The sequence below is a fragment of the Anabrus simplex genome, chromosome 1 (genome assembly GCF_040414725.1).
Source record: "Anabrus simplex isolate iqAnaSimp1 chromosome 1, ASM4041472v1, whole genome shotgun sequence".
NCBI classification, from domain to species: Eukaryota; Metazoa; Arthropoda; class Insecta; order Orthoptera; family Tettigoniidae; genus Anabrus; species Anabrus simplex.
Genome location: NC_090265.1, coordinates 1236267797 through 1236287036, shown reverse-complemented (window position 1 = coordinate 1236287036; position 19240 = coordinate 1236267797). Strand labels below are relative to the sequence as shown.

The 19240-nt window shown below is 37.5% G+C and overlaps 1 protein-coding gene across 1 annotated transcript in view; it reads right to left on the bottom strand.

Moving 5' to 3' along the window:
* Positions 1-18732, bottom strand: part of LOC136858228 (NFX1-type zinc finger-containing protein 1) — a 161445-nt gene extending 142713 nt beyond the window's left edge. The window contains exon 1 of the mRNA XM_067137614.2: positions 16344-18732. Within this exon, the coding sequence (XP_066993715.2) occupies positions 16344-18504 (2161 nt within the window). The 5' untranslated portion in view covers positions 18505-18732. The remainder of the gene's footprint in view (positions 1-16343) is intronic.
* Between the last annotated feature and the right edge of the window lie 508 nt (positions 18733-19240).

The following is a 19240-nucleotide window of genomic DNA, read 5'->3' as shown; positions in this document are numbered from 1 at the left end:
ATAATTGTGAACTTTTGATGTTATGAACATTTGAGACAAGTTATGAATGCAGAAGTCTTCACTGACACCTTAGTAACTTTGAGAAAGTTTTCTGCACTTTTCTTAAACTGCCAACTACAACAACTACGTTTGAACTGAAACCAGTTCCATTTCTCCAGTTGAGGTTTGCTATGTAGGAGGTAAGAGAAAAGCAGTAGGCAAAATCTCTGTTCAGAAGAAAAGGGAGGGGAAGTGCTACTTGGTTAATCAGGGCTTTATTTTTAACATTTTTCCTCCACCACCCTACTTGAAATACTGTGTATACAATACAATCTTACCTTATAACAAATGCTGGAAGTAAGAAGTTATTATATTAATAAAAACCACCTTTCCAATACACAATAGTCCTTTATATTTAGGATAAAACCACTAATAGATATTACAAGTAGGACATGTTTCGCTCATTCTTATTGAGCATCATCGGCTAGAGATAACTTAATCCATGGTGGGTCAGGGCCCTGATACCGGTATATAGCGTCTAATATTACATTGATAAAATACGAATTTTAATAATATAATAATGCTATTTGCTTTACGTCCCACTAACTACTCTTTTACGGTTTTCGGAGATGCCAAGGTGCCAGAATTTAGTCCCGCAGGAGTTCTTTTTACGTGCCAGTAAATCTACCGACACAAGGCTGACGTATTTGAGCACCTTCAAATACCACCGGACTGAGCCAGGATCGAACCTGCCAAGTTGGGGTCAGAAGGCCAGTGCCTCAACCGTCTGAGCCACTCAGCCCGGCAAAATACGAATTTTAACAATTTAAAAATAATCAATAAGATTATATTATGTCTATTAAAACAAATATTGATCGTTAAAATTGCTTAAAATGTAAGTGGAATGAATGACATGAAAATGTTACTATAATATGTAGTGATTAATTGTTTGTATAAATCAATGACCATAAAAATCTTCGCTCAATGGCATTACACTGTTTGTGATTAAAAACAGTTATTCACATAAGGGTGAGCTCTTGTAATGAACTATGATGTTGTTTCATAAAATAAACATGATGAGGAATGCTAAAATCACATATATTGGTTGAAAAACGAACTGCACTGATAGATAAAACGTCGTCTGGATCGGTGTAAATAACCTTATGGGACTTCCTCGCGTTGTGTTTCTAACATTTTGTGTAGTAGTGTATTAATATTGGGCTTCAAATGGAAAACTACTGATCATGTAGGTGAAAAAACATAAAGCGGGTGTATCCTGTAAAAAGAAGAGAGAAGAAGAGCATGTGTGTCAGTTGCTGGACTTTAAAGGCTGTACTACTGTAAGGAAATAATAATAGAAGGCGCTTACCCTTGTGCTTCTTCGCTATATACCGGGATCAGGGCCCTGACCCACCATGGATTAAGTTATCTCTAGCTGATGATGCTCAATAAGAATGAGCGAAACATGTAATATCTATTAATGATTTTATCCTAAATATAAAGCACTATTGTGTATTGGAAAGGTGGTTTTTATTAATATAATAACTTCTTATTCTGAAATCCAATACGGTTTTATAATGAGATTCATAACTTGTAATGCTGGAAGTGCCATCCTTCCTGGGCTACACAGGCATTGTATCTGGAAAGCACATTCTAACAGGCATGAGCGAGTCCTTTGACTGTAATGTTTTCTTTTAGTTCCTTTTAGTTTGTGTGATAACCTTTTCTTTCAGTCTACCCCACAAGAAAGATTCCAACACCATTAGATCTGGGGAGTGAGGGGGGAAAGAGATCAACACTTCACAAATACAACACGTATGTGATGAGCTGATTTGTATTTGAAATACTTTTTACACACAAAGATGTGTTGTTGTAATGAACAATTTTCCTTGACTGAGCACTCGCTATCACATGCAACAGCCTGGCTTACAAAGACAGGACTGTTGCTATCACACGCCTGGCAGCAGAGAAGGAAAATGCTCTCATTGGTCAAGAGTTAAAAATAAAGCCCTGTATTATGATTAAGTTTGTGGATATTAGGTTGACTTTGTGTATTAGGGAGTAAATGCATGGTAATGATCTTAATCAAAATGCGGACATGAATTAAAGAAAACCTTGTAAGACATTATTTTTAGTGATAAATAATAACCTACTAAAACGTATCAAGTGACTACAACACTGCCTAAATTCAAGAAATATAGTACAGATTAAAATAACCTAACCCACATTCCAGAAGTTTAGTGCCAGGTTAGCCTGCTGTAGGATTCATTGAGCGCTACAGGAAAACAATGTGAAATGTTCTTGTGGTCTTTGTTTGCTATGAAGGGGTCAAGAGAAAGGTGAAAGGCGTTAACTTTGTTCAGCAGGGAGGGGAGAGAATGTGTTATGTGGTTATATTTGATAAATAATAACCAATTAAAACATCTTGAGTGGTAAGAACACTGCCCAAATTCACAGAATTTAGTACAGATAAGAATATCCTCGTATAGGATAAGGTTGGTTATATTAACCTCACTCCATTCTTTGCCTTACATCCTCCACTCCAGTAGAGAGTGTATCCCTACAACTTCTTCCTTCCTTTTTCTGTCCACTTAACCTTACTCGTCACATCGTACTGTAGCTATATTATCCTTTTTCATGAAATCCATCACCTCGTCCGATTCTCCAATCAGTGACATGAGGTTTATTATTAAAACCTTCATAATGTTCTCCACGGGTTGCCCAGTTCTCACAGTTATCCCAGCATAAAGGCCACCACACACAGAAAACTAGGCTAAGCTATGCTAAGCTAAGCGGTGTTGTGAAAAATATTGCACCCAATGCCTTTAAGGACGATGACACACACAGGCCGCTATGCTAAGCTATACTATGCCAAGCTAAGCTAAGCTAGACAGATCGCTAGGCAGGAGATTTTCTTGGCTGTAGCTGGCCTGGTGCATGCGCTTTTCATTTCTGAGCAGTTGGTCTGGTGGGCTGTCGTATGTGTTTAGTCGTGTCGTGTGAGTCTCTTCTGGTATAGTACTTCGAGATTTTAATACAATGGATAACGGGCCAAAAGAAGAACGACTAACTGAGGAGGTGAAAAGATATCCCTGCCTTTATGTTATGTCATCAAATTACTACAGAGATTTGACAAGAAAGGAAAACTGTTGGCAGGAAATAACTTCAGTACTTTAAATTGTTGTAAGTAGACTACAATTGATTAATTAGCTATAAAATCACGATTTTGACAGTTCTAATTGTTTGAGAAGAATGCATGGCTTGACGTGCATTATTTACAATTTAGCAGATACAGCTGAAGGGCCTGTTCTGCAACTGAATGCCATATTCTTAAATATATCAACAGTTACTAAGAAAGTGAAAAGTAAAATAATAGCATATATTGTTTTAGGTAAAGAACTTTAAAACTTATGAAAAAGACTGAGAGACTGTTTTAGGGAGGCACTAACGAGACAAAAAGAGAGTAAAAGTGGACAGGAAGGGAAAAAATGAAGGAGTGGATATTCCACAAACAAATGGAATTCCTTCTGCCTTATATTTCTACAAGAAGGTGAGCTCTCATTTTAACGCACGTAGTATGACTAATATTTAAAATATTTTTAAAATATTAAAAATTGATGAAATTATAAGTGAATTTATATGTTGAGTATATTATAATTTAAAACAAAAGTAATTCATTCGAGGTTATAAGAAAATAAGAAGGTCTTGATTTGTTATGTTTTGCAGCTAAGACATTATAAACATTTCACTAATAAAATGAACAACATGGATAATTGCATTTGAAGCACAAGGACTAGGACAGTTCAATATGTTCATTCTCCATAAACAGATCTCCATGTCATTTCTTCATTTCTTAATATACTTTGGATGTGTATTAATAGCTTAATTTTCCTTACAGCACACATTCAAACACTAACAGGCAGGAAACATATCGATTTCAAGAGATAACTGTGAGAATCCGGAATGTGATGACTAGAGCCCGGATTTCCATGCACTATCAAATCTCAAAATATGCATGCATTCATGCACTATCATATGGCAAAACATGCACAATAAACTGGAAAATATGCACTATCAAAATTCAGTTCCTTTTGAAACATGAACAAAAACTACCCTAATTTCTCCAAATTGTCTTGATTTAAGCTCATCCGTTTATCATTCAGCACATACTTACGTCACGAGAAGTGATAGATGCATAATTCAATGAAGACATTTGGACAAAGTGAGGTCAAATTGTACGTCCTTTGCATTTTCACCACAATACGCCTTTTATAAGCTTGACAAATTCAAAATCAGGATTTGAACGAATTAGTTTGTTCAACTTATCTCTATCTGCGGCAGCTGTTTCTCCATGCGATGATTGCAGACATTTGAATGTCCTCAATAAGTGGTAACGATTGCTTTATGCGATAACACAGACGTGTGACGATTGAGAGTTCCGGGTAGGACATTCCAGAATAACAACGGTAGAGGGTTCAATGAAAAACCAGAATTTGTAAGCTGCTATCCCAGTAACGCTGCACCACAGAAGTGCGATACAAGGTATCTTTTGTTCGTCTAACAGACAAAAAATGAGCCTTCAATGATTAATGCACAATTTACGGTTCAATTTATAGCAATGTACAACTGTGGGACACCTTATTCTTAAGAATTAGATTTCGACGTGGGGCCTTCCGACTTACCTCACTGTTTACTCAAGCAACAGATAAGAAAGTGTTTGGTTAATTGCATTATACTGCAGGACCTGTACCGTATATAGGCTACTAACTATGGTTGTCACATAGGATGCCAGGAATACATTCTCTCCGTCTCTCAGTAATAGACATACTGTAGCCTACAACGTGAAAAATTGTCCCAAATTCTGCAAACTAACATTCAGAAAATGCACTATGCTGCAAGTTAACAATATATATGCATCAAAGTCAGAATAAAAGTCATATTATGCAATATTAAACGTCCAAATATGCGCTATTAAATCCAAAATCTTCCAAATATGCATTATGCATGAATTTTCTCCGAAAAATGCCAAAACATACAAACTTGCACGGAAAGAGAACGGTTATTTGGAATTGTTAAGCCGTAAAACGAATATTTGCAAAGTTTGAGAAGTGTAGCTAGCTTATTTAAAAACATGCATTTGCATGGAAATCCGGGCTCTAGTGATGACCAACACTCCCTATCACATATATCTGATTTATCATCTGTTCCGTCTGCCCCCACACCTACACAATCTCAGCCAGTCGAACCCCTTCGAAAAAAATCATGCCACCGAGCAGTAGTGCAGAGAGAGTAATTGATTATTTACAACAGCGAGACAATAAAAGTGCTGCCTAGCATAGTTTAGCTTAGCTTTTTATTCATGTCATAGCACACCACAGCTTGGCATTGCTTAGCGTAGCATAGTATAGCGTAGCTTAGCTTAGCTTTCTGTGTGTGGTGGTCTTTAGAACTGCAAGTCGCTTCCGGAGAATACCTTAGCCTTTTCTGATGCCGATTTAAAAGTACCACTTTCATTTTAGGCTATTATCAAAATGGTGTCGCCATTCTCAAAGTATTGTAGAGCTACTGCCAGCAGGTGTCAGGCTGCTCCTGACATGGCATACCGACACCTTTTGCTGTTGGCCCTAACCAGGGGTCAGACACTAATTGATGGGTTCCTGTGTCATTTCCTACACTGAGGGAACCATCACACCACCTAAATCCGCTCACAGAGGGGATCGGGTTATTTACTGTCACCCAACATCCGATGTTGAATGTTGAGACACTGGCTATGTGGTCTGCTCATTATCGTAGCAATATATACGGCCAGACAGTATATAAAAGTGGACTATGCAAGGTTTTTCTTCCCTTGTTTAATGTCTCACTAACACATCAAAGGTTTTCAGCAACAGAAGGATGGAAAAGGACCAGGATTAGGTGTGAAACTGAGAAACCATGGAAAACCAACTTCAGGGCTGCCAGACAACATAAGTGATAGAATAATAAACATACAGTTAAGAAAAGAGAATGGAGTAATGGATTTTATCCAAGTGCATACCTGTCAACTTTACAAAACAAAAATTTGGGAGATTTTGATCTGAAAATCAGGAAAAATCAGGAGATACAATTGGTCAAAACTGCTTATTCTACGTGTCTTGCGCAATATAGTACTATCGTATAACACTTATTGTCTCCTATCCCGACTGTTGCTATACGAGGCTACAAGGCTAAAAATTACGCATCTCTATTCCACCACAGGAAGTATGTGAGTGAGATGATCGGTCTCAGATAAGCCTTCCGAAAATAGTATGAACTCGTGCTTCACACATGTGAATCAGTAATGCACTTAGAAGCCATTACTTAGCAAATGCATAGATTAATATATTGCATCATGTGCCCGCACGATTATGTGAAGCGTTATGCTTTTCTTTTTTATCAAGTAATAAATTTAAATTTGCGAGAATTGTCTTCAAATGGCTCCTAAAATCTTTAGAAAATTCACTAGTCGCTATCTTTGAAATTACTTAAAAACTCCAAATCTAGCAACTAGTCTCTAGAATAGACTAGACTAATGTGAACGAACACGAACATAGCACGCGAGAACGAGAGATTGACAATTGATATATACTCGTCGCGATATACAGGTTTCAATAAACATCGCACATTCGCGCGCATTTCTCATATTCATAAACGCCGATATTTCATTTGAAAGTGGCCAATGTACGAAGGACTTCCAGCCACTGGCGTACAAAGCATTACTTTGTCAATTTTATATATTTTTCATCTAAACAATGTTATGTGGCTGAAGATGTTGATAATATACGAAACATGTACCACTTTTGACCATTAAAAATTGCCTTAAGCAATCATTGTATCGACTAGGTGGAAAATAAATAAATACTTAATTGTGAATCCAAAGCTGAAGTGGCGGGATTTGAAAACAAATGTTTGAAGTTCAAAAAAAAATAAGCTAAAATCAGCAGAAATAATAGAATAATCGGGAGGCGGGAAAAACTGTCGAAAATTGGGAGTCTCCCGCCTAAATCGGGAAAGTTGGCAGGTATGCAAGTGCATGGACCCCAGACTGGATGCAAAGAAGATATGGACAAATTCCTGGAGACACTGGAGAGAGAGAGAGAGAAAGGGTGTGGAAGTGACTCATGGGAGACAATGCAATGGTGGGATGAAACAGAAAAGGATTGGAAGAAGTAATTGGACATTTGGAAAATGGAAAGAGGAATGAAGAGGGAGAGAAGTTGGATTTTTATGTGAGAGGTGGGTTAAGAATGAGCAGAATGTGGTTCAGGAAGAATAGTAGAAAAATTACAATATATGGATGGGGAAACAGGAGGACAAAGCAAAAGGTTGATTACTTTTTGGTGGAAAGCGCAAACTGTAGAACAGTTCTTAGATGTAACAACCTTGCCAGGAGTAGCCTCTGATGGAGACCATCTGTAAGCTGTGCACAGCACATTTGTGGCAGAATAGCTGAATGAAAGATAAAGAAACCCCAGGGTGGAATGAGTGGGAAAAAGAGGCAGTGAAAATAAGAAATAATGCATAGCAAGTATGGAACAGTGATAAAAAGGAAGAAAGTATCAGGACATTAATAGAAAGTGCAGGAAAATAGCAAGTGAAGAAAAGCTGGGAAGGATTTACACAAAAACTCGAAGATGTGTATAGCAGTAAGTGGATACTATATGGACTTGTAAGAAGGAAGAGGGAAAAGAGTACACAAAGCAGGAGAATGGGAAGAAAGGAGAGAACATCACAATCAGACACGATAAGGAAAAGATGGAAGGATTACTTTGATGATCTCCGCAATGTGAGAAGGGGTATAGACAAGATGATATAGTGTGCAAAGACAGAATCCGATAGTGAAATCATAATGAAAGAAGTGGAAACTACTGTCAAACAAATGAAAGTGGGAAAAGCAGCAGGTTTGGATGAATTGTGTGTGGAAATGATAAAAGCAGTAAGACCCATTGATCTACAATGGCTGTATAGGCTATTTAGATGTATTTGGAAAGAAAGAGTACCAAACGACTGGAGTATAAGAGAAATATACCAATATTTAAAAAAGGGGACAAGAAGATATGCATTTTATTATCGAAGAATCACACTTGTCTCTCAGGTAGCAGAAATATTTGAGAATGAGGAAACAGGTGGAAGTACAATTACAAAGAGAAGATTTTTATGGCTTTTGAAATGGAAAATCATCACTAGATTCCATCTTCAGTATGAGGCAGGTAATGGAAAAACATAGGGAATACAGAAGAGATATGGTGATTACATTCCTTAATTTAGAAAAAGCTTATGATAGTGTACTCAGAGCAAAGGCATGGAAAGGATTTGGAAAACAAATGAAAGAATATGTACAAAAATTGTTGCAGTAGTGTTTAGACATATGTGAGGACAGAGTTGTTTTTGAATGAAACTGGACAATGACGATTATCCTAACCTACATTCCAGATGTCTAATGTCAGAGTATCCCCCTGTGGGATTCATTATGCGCTAATGAAAATAGCATGAAAAGTTGTTACGAAAATTAATTTTGTAGCACAAGATGGTGGGGGGGGGGGGCTTCTCAAGTGTGTGTGACCACTTGGTTTAGGTTTTTTTGCAATGTGAATTTATATCATTTCTTTCATGTATAATGATTAATATTTTTATGTGAAAAATTATGTAGATATTCTGGCATTAGTAAATTTGAGATTGTCATCTGTCCCTTCTCATGGAGACTAATGAACATACATGGAAGCAGTATGAAACAAAATAATTATTTATAAATAAGGCTGTATTTCTGCACGTCAAGTTCCTGGTAGTGAATGTTTCAATAAACATTTCCCACCTTCCAGTGGTAGTTTGAACCATGTAAAAGCCAAAAATTAATTAAAAAGACTGCTACTTCCACTCGTCAAGGTACCTTCGGGCACAAATAACTACAGTATAAGTGACTGGCACTTGTGCAAGCAAGCCAGTGGTTTATGAACATTTTGTAATGCTCCACAAGAAGAACAGAAATTAGATTAGATTCTACTTCTTCCTCCTTGGATTTCTATGACCTATAGCACTACTAATATGCATGAAATTATGCCCAAAAAATACTGAGATATGGCTTAAAATCTTGGAACTATGATGCAAAAGAAATATAATATTGTACAAAAATTTAGAAAACTTGTTTTTTATTCGATCATCAGACCAACAGCAAATTAGCCCATTCCTAACATCCCTCTTTCCATTTCATTCTGAAAATTTTCTGCTCGTAAATCCTGTTACCTTCAAATTCATTAAACCACAAAATAATTCTGACAGTAAGGGAAGGAAATCCAAAATAACGAACCATACACAGAATCTCTTAGTATTATTAATACAAAACATGTGAATAATTCTTGGAAAACAGCAAAAGCAATTCAAATATGAACAAAAAAATGCTATTATACCATTCTTTTGGTCAAATATGAACAATATGAGTAAAGAGCTGGGCCCGCATTCTAGACTTTTTTTCAGATGATATGCTGTATAGAAAAATAAATTACAGGCTTGTGGTGACTGCAAACAGACCTCGACCAAGTTGTGAGATGGATAGCAGACAATGGTTTTATTACATGCCAGCCCAGCGGTAGCCCCTTTCGGCACTTCCTGGAAGGGGCCAGCGAGTCAGATGACTGGGGATCTCCCAGCCGGCCTTTCTATGTATTGTTCTCGGTCGGCTGGTTTACCTGCGAGTTTCTGGGAGATACAAAAAGAATCTTCCGTCTCTAGCCATGTCGCGAATATTCTGGTACACATGAAAAGGGAGGCTAGTCACAGACAGTCGGTCAGCATTGGACTCCATGGTGGAGTCCGTGTTATAGTCGCTGTAGGACTCAGTGTTGGAGTCTGTGTGTTTTGGGGGTTTGGTGGCTGGGCTGAGGGCGACCGAGGTGTTGGCTGTTGCTAGTGTCCCACCGAGATCTGAATGAGGAGCTGTGGTGGTGGTTGTGTTGGAGTGTCCAGCAAGTAGTTGGACTGAAGACTGTGTGTGTGGGTGGGCGCGTGCACGTGCCGAATCGGATCTGTGTTAATAGTCGCTGTTAAATATTGTTGAGCTGTTGCTGTTTAGTTTTTCACTGCATGTGACTGTGTGAATTACTGGACTGTCTCTGGAAACGAACTAAGGAACAATCGTCGTGTGTTGTGCGGCAAGTAGCCACCTGTCTGTATGAAATTGCTGTGCGGGGTGGCTAGACTGGTGAATGCAATCACTCAGGTTTTAAATCTCTCTCAGGTAGCAATGAGCCAGACCACCCACTGTGTGAGAAGAGCCGAGACTTGTAAATAGACAGCAATTAGTAAGTGCGGCCATTCATTGTTAGAAAGAGTATGTATATTGGGTCATCCTGAAATAAATTAAGAGTAATAAAATAGAGTTTTATTCTGAAATAAATTAGAGTAATAAAACAGACAGAGTTTTAATCCTGAAATAAATTAGAGTAATAAAACAGACAGAGTTTTAATCCTGAAATAAATTAGAGTAATAAAACAGACAGAGTTTTATTCTTAACAGTATATTGGTACACAGGGTTGTAAGTTTCAATAAGAAGAGAAGAGAAGTCCACTTAGTTTTAATTAGTGTGTTAGTGTGAAAGTATCTAATGGGGATCACTGTAAGTATGTAGCTTTTAATATAAGGAAAGATCTTCATTGAGGTAATCACATTAACAAGGTTGTATATAAAAGTTGCAGATCTCTTCACAAGGTTATGAGGATATCTAGGGATTGCAGTAAGGAGAGGACAAATAAGTCCCCTAGATTATGATTCAAGTGTATGCGACCCTCACTGGGATTACTCTATTCAAGAACTGGAAAATATCCAAAGGAAAGAAGCAAGATTCCTTCTGGGTGAGATCTGCAAGAAAAAAGTAGTAGCAGTGTGATTTATTCTGGGTGATTTCAGGCACACAAAAAAAGTAGTGTTACATAAATGTTAATATCTTTAGGCTGGAAAGAATTGGGAGTAAGGAAACTAGCTGCTCGACTAAGTGGTATGTTCTGAGTTTTCAGCAAAGAGATGGCATGGATTTACATCAGGTGATGAATAAGTTTAAATGGAGTTTTTAAAAGTAGGAAAGATCATAATATGAAGATAAAATTGGAATTCTAGAGGACAAACTGGGGCAAATATTTGTTTATAGGAAGAGGAATTAGTAATTGGAATAATTTACCAAGGAAGATGATCTAAAATTTTCCAGATTCTTTTAAATCATTTAAGAAAACATGATAAACAATTGATAAGAATTTTGCCACCTGAGCAACAGCCGTAAATGCAGATAGGTGGTGATTGATTAATTGATTGAAAAAATGTAATGATGAAATAAAGTGAAATATACATTTTTATGACCAATAAAAACTGTGTCAGCATGTTCACAAAAACTAGGAATGCAATTTTGTAATACAAGACCAGGATAAAACATGACGTCAGAAATTCGAGCCATAACACTGGATAGTGGTGGCGGCAATTTTTGTTTTAACATGAAGTACAACTAGGTAATTATCTTCTCTGAACAAATTAAGTGGAAACTAAAATGAAAATAAAATATGGGGCTGAAAATGAATGTTTTAAAAAACAAAATATTTTATAAGCCAAAATGCACACAAAACACTTAAAATTTATATGCCCTTGATTAATCCACTCTCACACAAAGTGAATGACGAGATTGGCAGTATTCTCAACATTGGCTAGTACGAGTTCCAGCGTCTCCTGTAGGCCAAGGTTCCGTCTTAGATCAGAGAGATCAACAGACTCTGTGAGGATGTGGGCCACGGTGAATTTGGCACCAGAACACACTGTTTTTCCTCTTTAGGAGGTAAAGAGTGCATAGATCCTCCATGACCTATCCTCAGCCTACAAATATCTACGGCCACTTTCTGTAAAGGCTGGAATGAGGACCACCACTTGGCGGTCGTCTTCTTAATTGCTCTCAGCTTGCTGAAGTTCGGATAGCTGGCCCCTCTGATTCCCATAGCTGAGAACAAATATCCCTAGCAGGTACGCTCATAAGTCTAGGAGGTAAAACTACCACTTCTTTTGCAGTTTGATCCACAAGTTCATTTCCCACAATCCCAATGTGGCTTGGAAACTATGTGAAAGTGATTCTAGTGTCAGCATTGTACAAGCTGGCTGGGACATGAATCTGCTGCACCAGTAAGTGTTGCGAGAAACAGTTATCAATAGACCGCAGATAACTGAATGCATTGGTACACACGAGAAAGTAGCCTCTTTCGTCACTCAGCGCAAGCTGTAGAGCTTCTGAGATGGCAAAGAGTTCCACAGTATTAACACTACAGACACTAACAAGCAAGATCGTTGTGCTTCTGTTATCAGAGGCTGAAGATTATCCAACAATTTCTCCTGTCTTGAGAACCATCCGTGAAGACATGTGTCCAGATACTGGTGAACCAAGTCCTGGAAATAACTCCAATGAACAGAGGCATCTGTGTTCACCTTGGATCCACAGAGTAGATCTAGCTGTATATGAGGGGTCTAATAGGAAACCGGGCAATTTCCACTTTTAAATGTTTTGAGATATAAACCAAAAACGGTTTCAGGTACAGTGCATGCTCATTTTCATCAAATAATATCTGGAAATATATTTTAAGCCTTCGGAGATAATTAGAGGCTGATGTATTGCTCAGTGGTCTGGAAAATTGGAATTAAAGTTTGGAGATTGCCAGGTATGCTGGTAAATGATGGAGACTACTAGATTTGGTGTGGTAAAGAAAACAAATGATTCACCATTATGCATTGGTTAAGCAATATATTATGTTAATTATTTTACACAGTTCTATAATTGAAATCTTTCTTCTCACACTCTTTAGTCATTTAGTTCTTCAGTTTGGCCTCTAGAGTCTCGTTAATTCTTAAACAAATTTCAGCCACTCATGGGATTTAAATCTGAGTCCTCAGACCTCTAAGTCATCTAATTTTTCAATTCGTCACACAATGGTTCTTCATTACAAGGCCTAGCTTCATGCCCCTCATCCCTTGCAAACAGATCACTCTAATATCATAGGCCGTTGATGTTGTTCCAGTCTTCTGCGTAATGTTTAATCAGTAAATTTCAGACGTCATGCTTTCTTGTTTCCGTAACACGATTCCCTCCCTGAATTACCTGAAGTACAAGCACTTTCACACCTTTGTATTTTCCATTAACCGAGGCATAAATACCTACATCCAATTTATAGTGAGGTTCTCCTCTTTTGATGGCACTAATAAATTCCTGTTCTAGTTCTTGATATGCAGAATCTCTTGTATTTGAAAATTTGGAAGTGCCATGATGTAGTTACTTTAAAATGTTCCTGAACAGAATTTTTTCAATCATATACTGCACAATTTTTACCTAGTTTTACAACAGTAGCATGCTCTCCAATAATGTCAAAGTAGTCATCAGGATTTTCAATCACTTCTTTCTTTTGGATGCCTTTTTGAATATTTCCAAAAACTCTCAGGTGGAATGAAGCTATGATCTACCACAGGAAAAATTACTTCCATTGTCTTCAAGTTCTGTGGCTTTTATATTCTGGTAATGATTTAGAACCATACCTACAAAGAAGTGAAATAATGTAACAGAAATTATAAAATCATACACATACCTTGCAATACCTTATGTAATTTTGGAGAATATAATGAAAAATATAAAAAAACAAACCTCAAACACTTTGCTACATTTCTTTTCCACGTCTTTGGTTGCGACGGTGTCCTTCTTGCATCCTTGGTGATCGACAAATTTGACTATTATCAGTCCTTAATTGGTCCGTATTGACACATAACAATATTATGATACATATATAATACATGATACAATAATGTTATGATACATATTTTTAAGAGTTGTACAATATAGAAGGAATATTTGAACTTTTCACAAGTGTTTTAAAGTGTTCTAGTATGTGTGAAGTGTTACATTACAACAGACGTTAACAAGAAATGAACAGTGTGTGTATATATATATATATATATACACACATACACACACTGTTCATATATATATATGGGTTAGAGTTATTATTAAATCAGTGCTTCCTAGAAAGGATTTTAATATCAACAAGATTTTAATTTGACAATAAAATAGTTGAGTTTTAATGGGCCTATGCTTAAATGGTAACAACAATTCAAATAGTGACAAGAATCAGTTTATCTGTGGCTGACTCGGCTAGTAAATCCATTTTAAGGTTATGATACGGTACATATTTGTGAGAGTTGTACAATACATGAGGAATATTTGAACTTGCCATGAGTGTTTTAAAGTGTTCTCGTATGTGTGAATGTGTTAAATTACAACAGACATTAACAAGAAATGAACAATGTATTTATACCGGTGAGAGTTAATATTATAAATTACAATGTTTAATGTAAAACAGAGGGATGTTAGATCTTGGGATTTGGAGAAGATTGATATTGATGTAGAAAGCGCTGATGAAGGGAGTTAAGGCTCCTGAAACATGTACATGTGAAACATTGTAAAAAAATCAAATATTGATAATATATTGACAAGGCGGACTAAACTATCACCTGTTGTACATTATTCCTTGGTGATACTGGAGACATTGGTAATTCCATTCTTGAATGCTCTTGTATTCACAGTAAAATGCTACAACTGTAGCACAATCACTGAAGCACATAAATGAAAAAACACACAAGGACCTACAGCAGATGACTGAGTCACGTAATACCGGTGATGTTCCATGACTGGCTGTGATGGAGAATGCCTTCCTTGCAGTGCAACGTTGTCTGGACATTGCCGTGTTTACTATTAATCCATTATTTCCTGCCTTCATACAACAGGGAGAAAGTCAAGAATGCTATGGAATGTTTGACGACATAGAAGATAATGTTCTGAACTATTATTATCCACTGTCAGCTCAATTTCCTCCAAGAGTGGATACTGTTAGGTTTGCTATTAGACCCCTCATATCTGGCCACAGAACTAGCCATGAAGATATATCATTAAGGGCGTACTCAAGGCAACTGATGACAGCCACATCTGACTCATGACACAAGCTATCAGTTTGAATCCTGACGAGTCATGTGGCATTCAGCCGGTTTTTGTATGTCTGATGGTACTGGATATTAAAAAGGCATTGATAGCTTGAATGACGTGGCATTTCACTCATTTTGGCAGCATATGAGAGGAGTATCTGCTACTGACTTCTTCGTAAAGATGGAACTCCCAATACAGCGAGTAGGCTGGGAATCTGGCAAGTACGGAAAGCTCTAGTTGCCAGCCTAACTCCACTATGATGTATACTGTCTAAACGGTTCAGCATAGATATTAATGCCAAACCATAAGCCACACTACCATAGTCCACAAGAGAAAAGCCCCATAGCTGTGAAAAAATGTAGCAGCACTGCACAGTCAGCCACCCCTGAAGTGCCACTGAGAAACTTAAACATATTAAGTCTCTTCATGCAGGAAGCCATCAACCATCAACTGACGGATATGGGGTTGCCACGTTATCATGCTTATCAGAATGGAGACCCAGGAACCTGCAAGTTTCTACCACTGGTAAAACACTGTTTCACAAATGGAGCTCTGGTTTGGGATGCACAACCCAACCGGGAGAAGTGTACAACTGAGATTATCACCACAAAAAATCATAAGTCACATTGCAGGGCCCATCTGTTGACCCAGTTACCGGCTTCCTATAGCAACCACCATCATTGCAGAACTGCATCATCTACACCCATCGACGGAACAACTGCATGCCCAACAACAGTAACTATGCCATTGATGGAGATTGCAAACGATATGAAACTGAGTGCCAGCGGAATTAACCAATTATGGTTAAAATTCCAGACCCTGCCGGGAATCGAACCCGGGATCCCTGTGACCAAAGGCCAGCACGCTAACCATGTAGTCATGGAGCTGGACTACTTGGAGGTGTTAAGTCATTAAAACATGATTTTATTTGAGTAAAGGGGCAGCTTGAAAGTGTCTGTCTCCTTGGCTGAATGGTCAGCATTGCAGCCATCTGTTCAGAGGTTCCCAGGTTTGATTCCCGTCTAGTTCACGGATTTTAGCAGTGTCTGGTTAATTCCACTGGCTCAGGGACTGGATGTTTGCATATGTCTTAATACATACTGCTTACATTCCTCCACATAGTATTGGCATCAGAAAGGGCATCCAGCCATAAAAAAGGCCCAAATTCACATTGCGACACAGTGTGCACCCATGACCCAACCAGGATGTGAGAAAATTGGTGAAAGAAGAAACCTTCAAGAAACTGATCTAAAGAATTGTGCCGTATTTCTATACCACTGAAAAGTAATGGACTACATAACAGAACACTGTTATACTTAAAATTAAATTACTATTCATCCAAGTAAATAAATTATACAATACCTATTCTTGGTTTCAGCATGTGTAGTAATTCTCTACTTCTTGCTGCCCCTGTTGTAGTCATTCCAAAAATGAGAGTCTTGTGAAGACTGGCTGCATTACATCTGGCTTGCTCGCTCTGAAACCTATCTTCAATTTCTTGTGCATTTTTATTCAATGTGTACTGAATCTCTCTTAACTTGTTTTTAAGTTTTGCCTCCCAGTGCTTATAGATTGCCCACCTTTCAGAATAACTCAGGTTCCATATCTGACACCCACTTGAGAACTTTGCTAGTAGTGTCTTGCTTGCATAATGCTCTAAGGAAAGAAATGATTTCAGCTTCTCTAACTGGCCCATCACTTCCAAACATTGTTCCTCTAACACCCAGATCCTAGAATGAACCAAGTGCTGATCTTTATCAGAAGTCCTCCAATAATGAATCTCATCCTTAATGGCCAGAATTGATTGCTCAAGATCAGATATTCTTAGGTAGTATTGTATTGGACAATAATCATCCACTTCGGTATCGCCCCAATCATACAAAGGTTGTGATGGCGTAGAGGGTTTTTCATAAACATTGAAGTAGTTTTCATTCTGAGTTCTATAATCATTGCATAGAAGCCATGATAGAAAATTATTCTTCTTGCTTACATCAATGAAGGCTTCAACTTCTTGCTCAGTAACAATACCCATTCTCGCAAAATACCCAAGAGATATGATACCCTCTTTCCGTTCAATTGATTCTAAATCAGAGGAAACTTGTTTCATTATCTTCACACAATGATGGAGTTCTTGTGAAATAAACTTCTTTTCACTAAAGAATCCCCAGCCAACCGTCTTACCTTGGTTCCTGAGATTGTATGGTTTTAAAGAAGCACTTTTAGACTGACCACCAATTCGGACTAGGTCTTTAGTTACTTCCAGCAAGCCTTCAAGAAACTGATCTAGTGCATGATTAGTGTAACATACAACCATGATTGGACTGCTTCCCTTATACCACACATCTTTATTGTTAAGCAGTGCTTCTGCTACTTGTAATCCTAGATAAGTTTTACCAGTTCCTGGAGGACCTTGAATCACTACAAATTCTTGAGTGAGAGCTGTTTGAAAAGCTCTGTACTGTGATTCATCCAAATTTAACTTCTCAGAAGTTGGCCACTTATCAGATGCAAGATCTAGCACAGGCACATTTTCAGAATCACCAATTGTGTACTTCATGTTCCTACCCAACAGATATGCAGGTGGTCTCTGAACATTGTCACCATTGATGATGTACCGTTTCATTGGGAAGTTACAATCATCAATATCTTGAAGAGCTTTCATCACATGAAAATAAGGCTCGTAAAACACAACAGGTTCGATCATTGTGAATTCAATGTGGGACGATTCACCAACAGTGAACTGATCAAACATCTTAACAACTACTTCTCCTTTTTTGGTATGTTCTAAAACACTACCAAAAAAGTAATTCTTAAAGTTGTCTTTTGTAAATCCCAGCAAAGCACCTTGCATGAACTCTGAAGTATTCTGACCTTTCTTTGGTTCAAACTGAACCAGTACACCACATTTATTCTTCTTCACTTCATACCTTATAAATCTGGCCCTATTATAAATTTTAACTTGCGGTGTATTCCTTGGCTTAGCTTTTGTAAAATTTGCGATATCATCACGAATAGTTCCCACAAAATCTTCACGGAGTAAGTAAAACTGAATCTTCAAATACTGATTTACACTATCAAAAGAACCTTTGATGATGTTTGCTTGTAAAACCACTTTTTCCTCAATATCAATCTTTCCAAGGAAGACATTATGTTTTCGAAACTCGGTGGTTCTATCAGGAAGCAAGTTGTCATCCTCAATACGAGAAAGCTTGTCAGTTGAAAACTCCCCTGATCGAGAATGTTGCACATTTTTCTTTGAGAATTTAGAATTAACTTTATCTTTTGTAGACACCTTTGGTGCATAATACCAGTTATTTGTTTTTTTATGAGAGGGAACATCCTCTGAAGCCTTTGGAGGAACTTCAGTGAAAGACTGAACTGCCTTTCTACTCAGATTCAATTTCTGCAGTCCTAATTCCACAACCTCAACAGTAGAATATTTCAGAGAGCTGTTCTTTCTTCTCGCTTGATTACCATAATTTTTCACTGGTCGAGTTCTTACTTGAGACCCAGTCTGAGTCATTTGTGCATGGTTAGAGTCTTCCTGTGAATGTTCACCTAGATTTTTCAAGTTAGAGAAGTAATTACACCCATGTTTCAATAATGGTCTGTGTGCTTCTCTAGAATTCTTTGAGTGATTTCTTTTAATGGCTATAATAGCAGAAGCTTTGTTCTTACAAGCAGTTTCCACAGAATATGGTTTGGTTATTTTAGAAGGTCCATTTTCAGATGAATCTGAATCAGCATAGTGATGAAGTTTCAAATAATTTCCAACACTCCTTTTACCATTGTCTTTCACCTTTGATGTGGTATGAACATCACATTCTTCTGATTTACCCAACTTCAGAGCTTGCAATGCAGTCTCAAGAACAGAATCAGTCAAATCATTTTCTACCTCAGTCATGGGATCTACAATTGCTGCTGATGTACTAGACATGTTGTGACCGGGTTCTTCATTGGTTTGGAGTTGTCCTTTAAGGAGTTTTCAATGGAAAAGTCACATAATTTGAAGATCCAATTTGTACAATGGGATCATCTTATCTCATTGGGAACAAATCATACCCTGATAGAGCACAATGAAATAACAATAAACTAAGTTGATGATAATCTAATAATACTTTAACCACTTAATTCAGGATAACCACCTATCTAGATATATCTGAGAAAGAAAGCAGCTCCCACTCCTGAAACAAAGAGAAAAGAATTTCAGAACATGTTTTACAAAACCAATTACGAACATTAAAATAATAATGCAAATA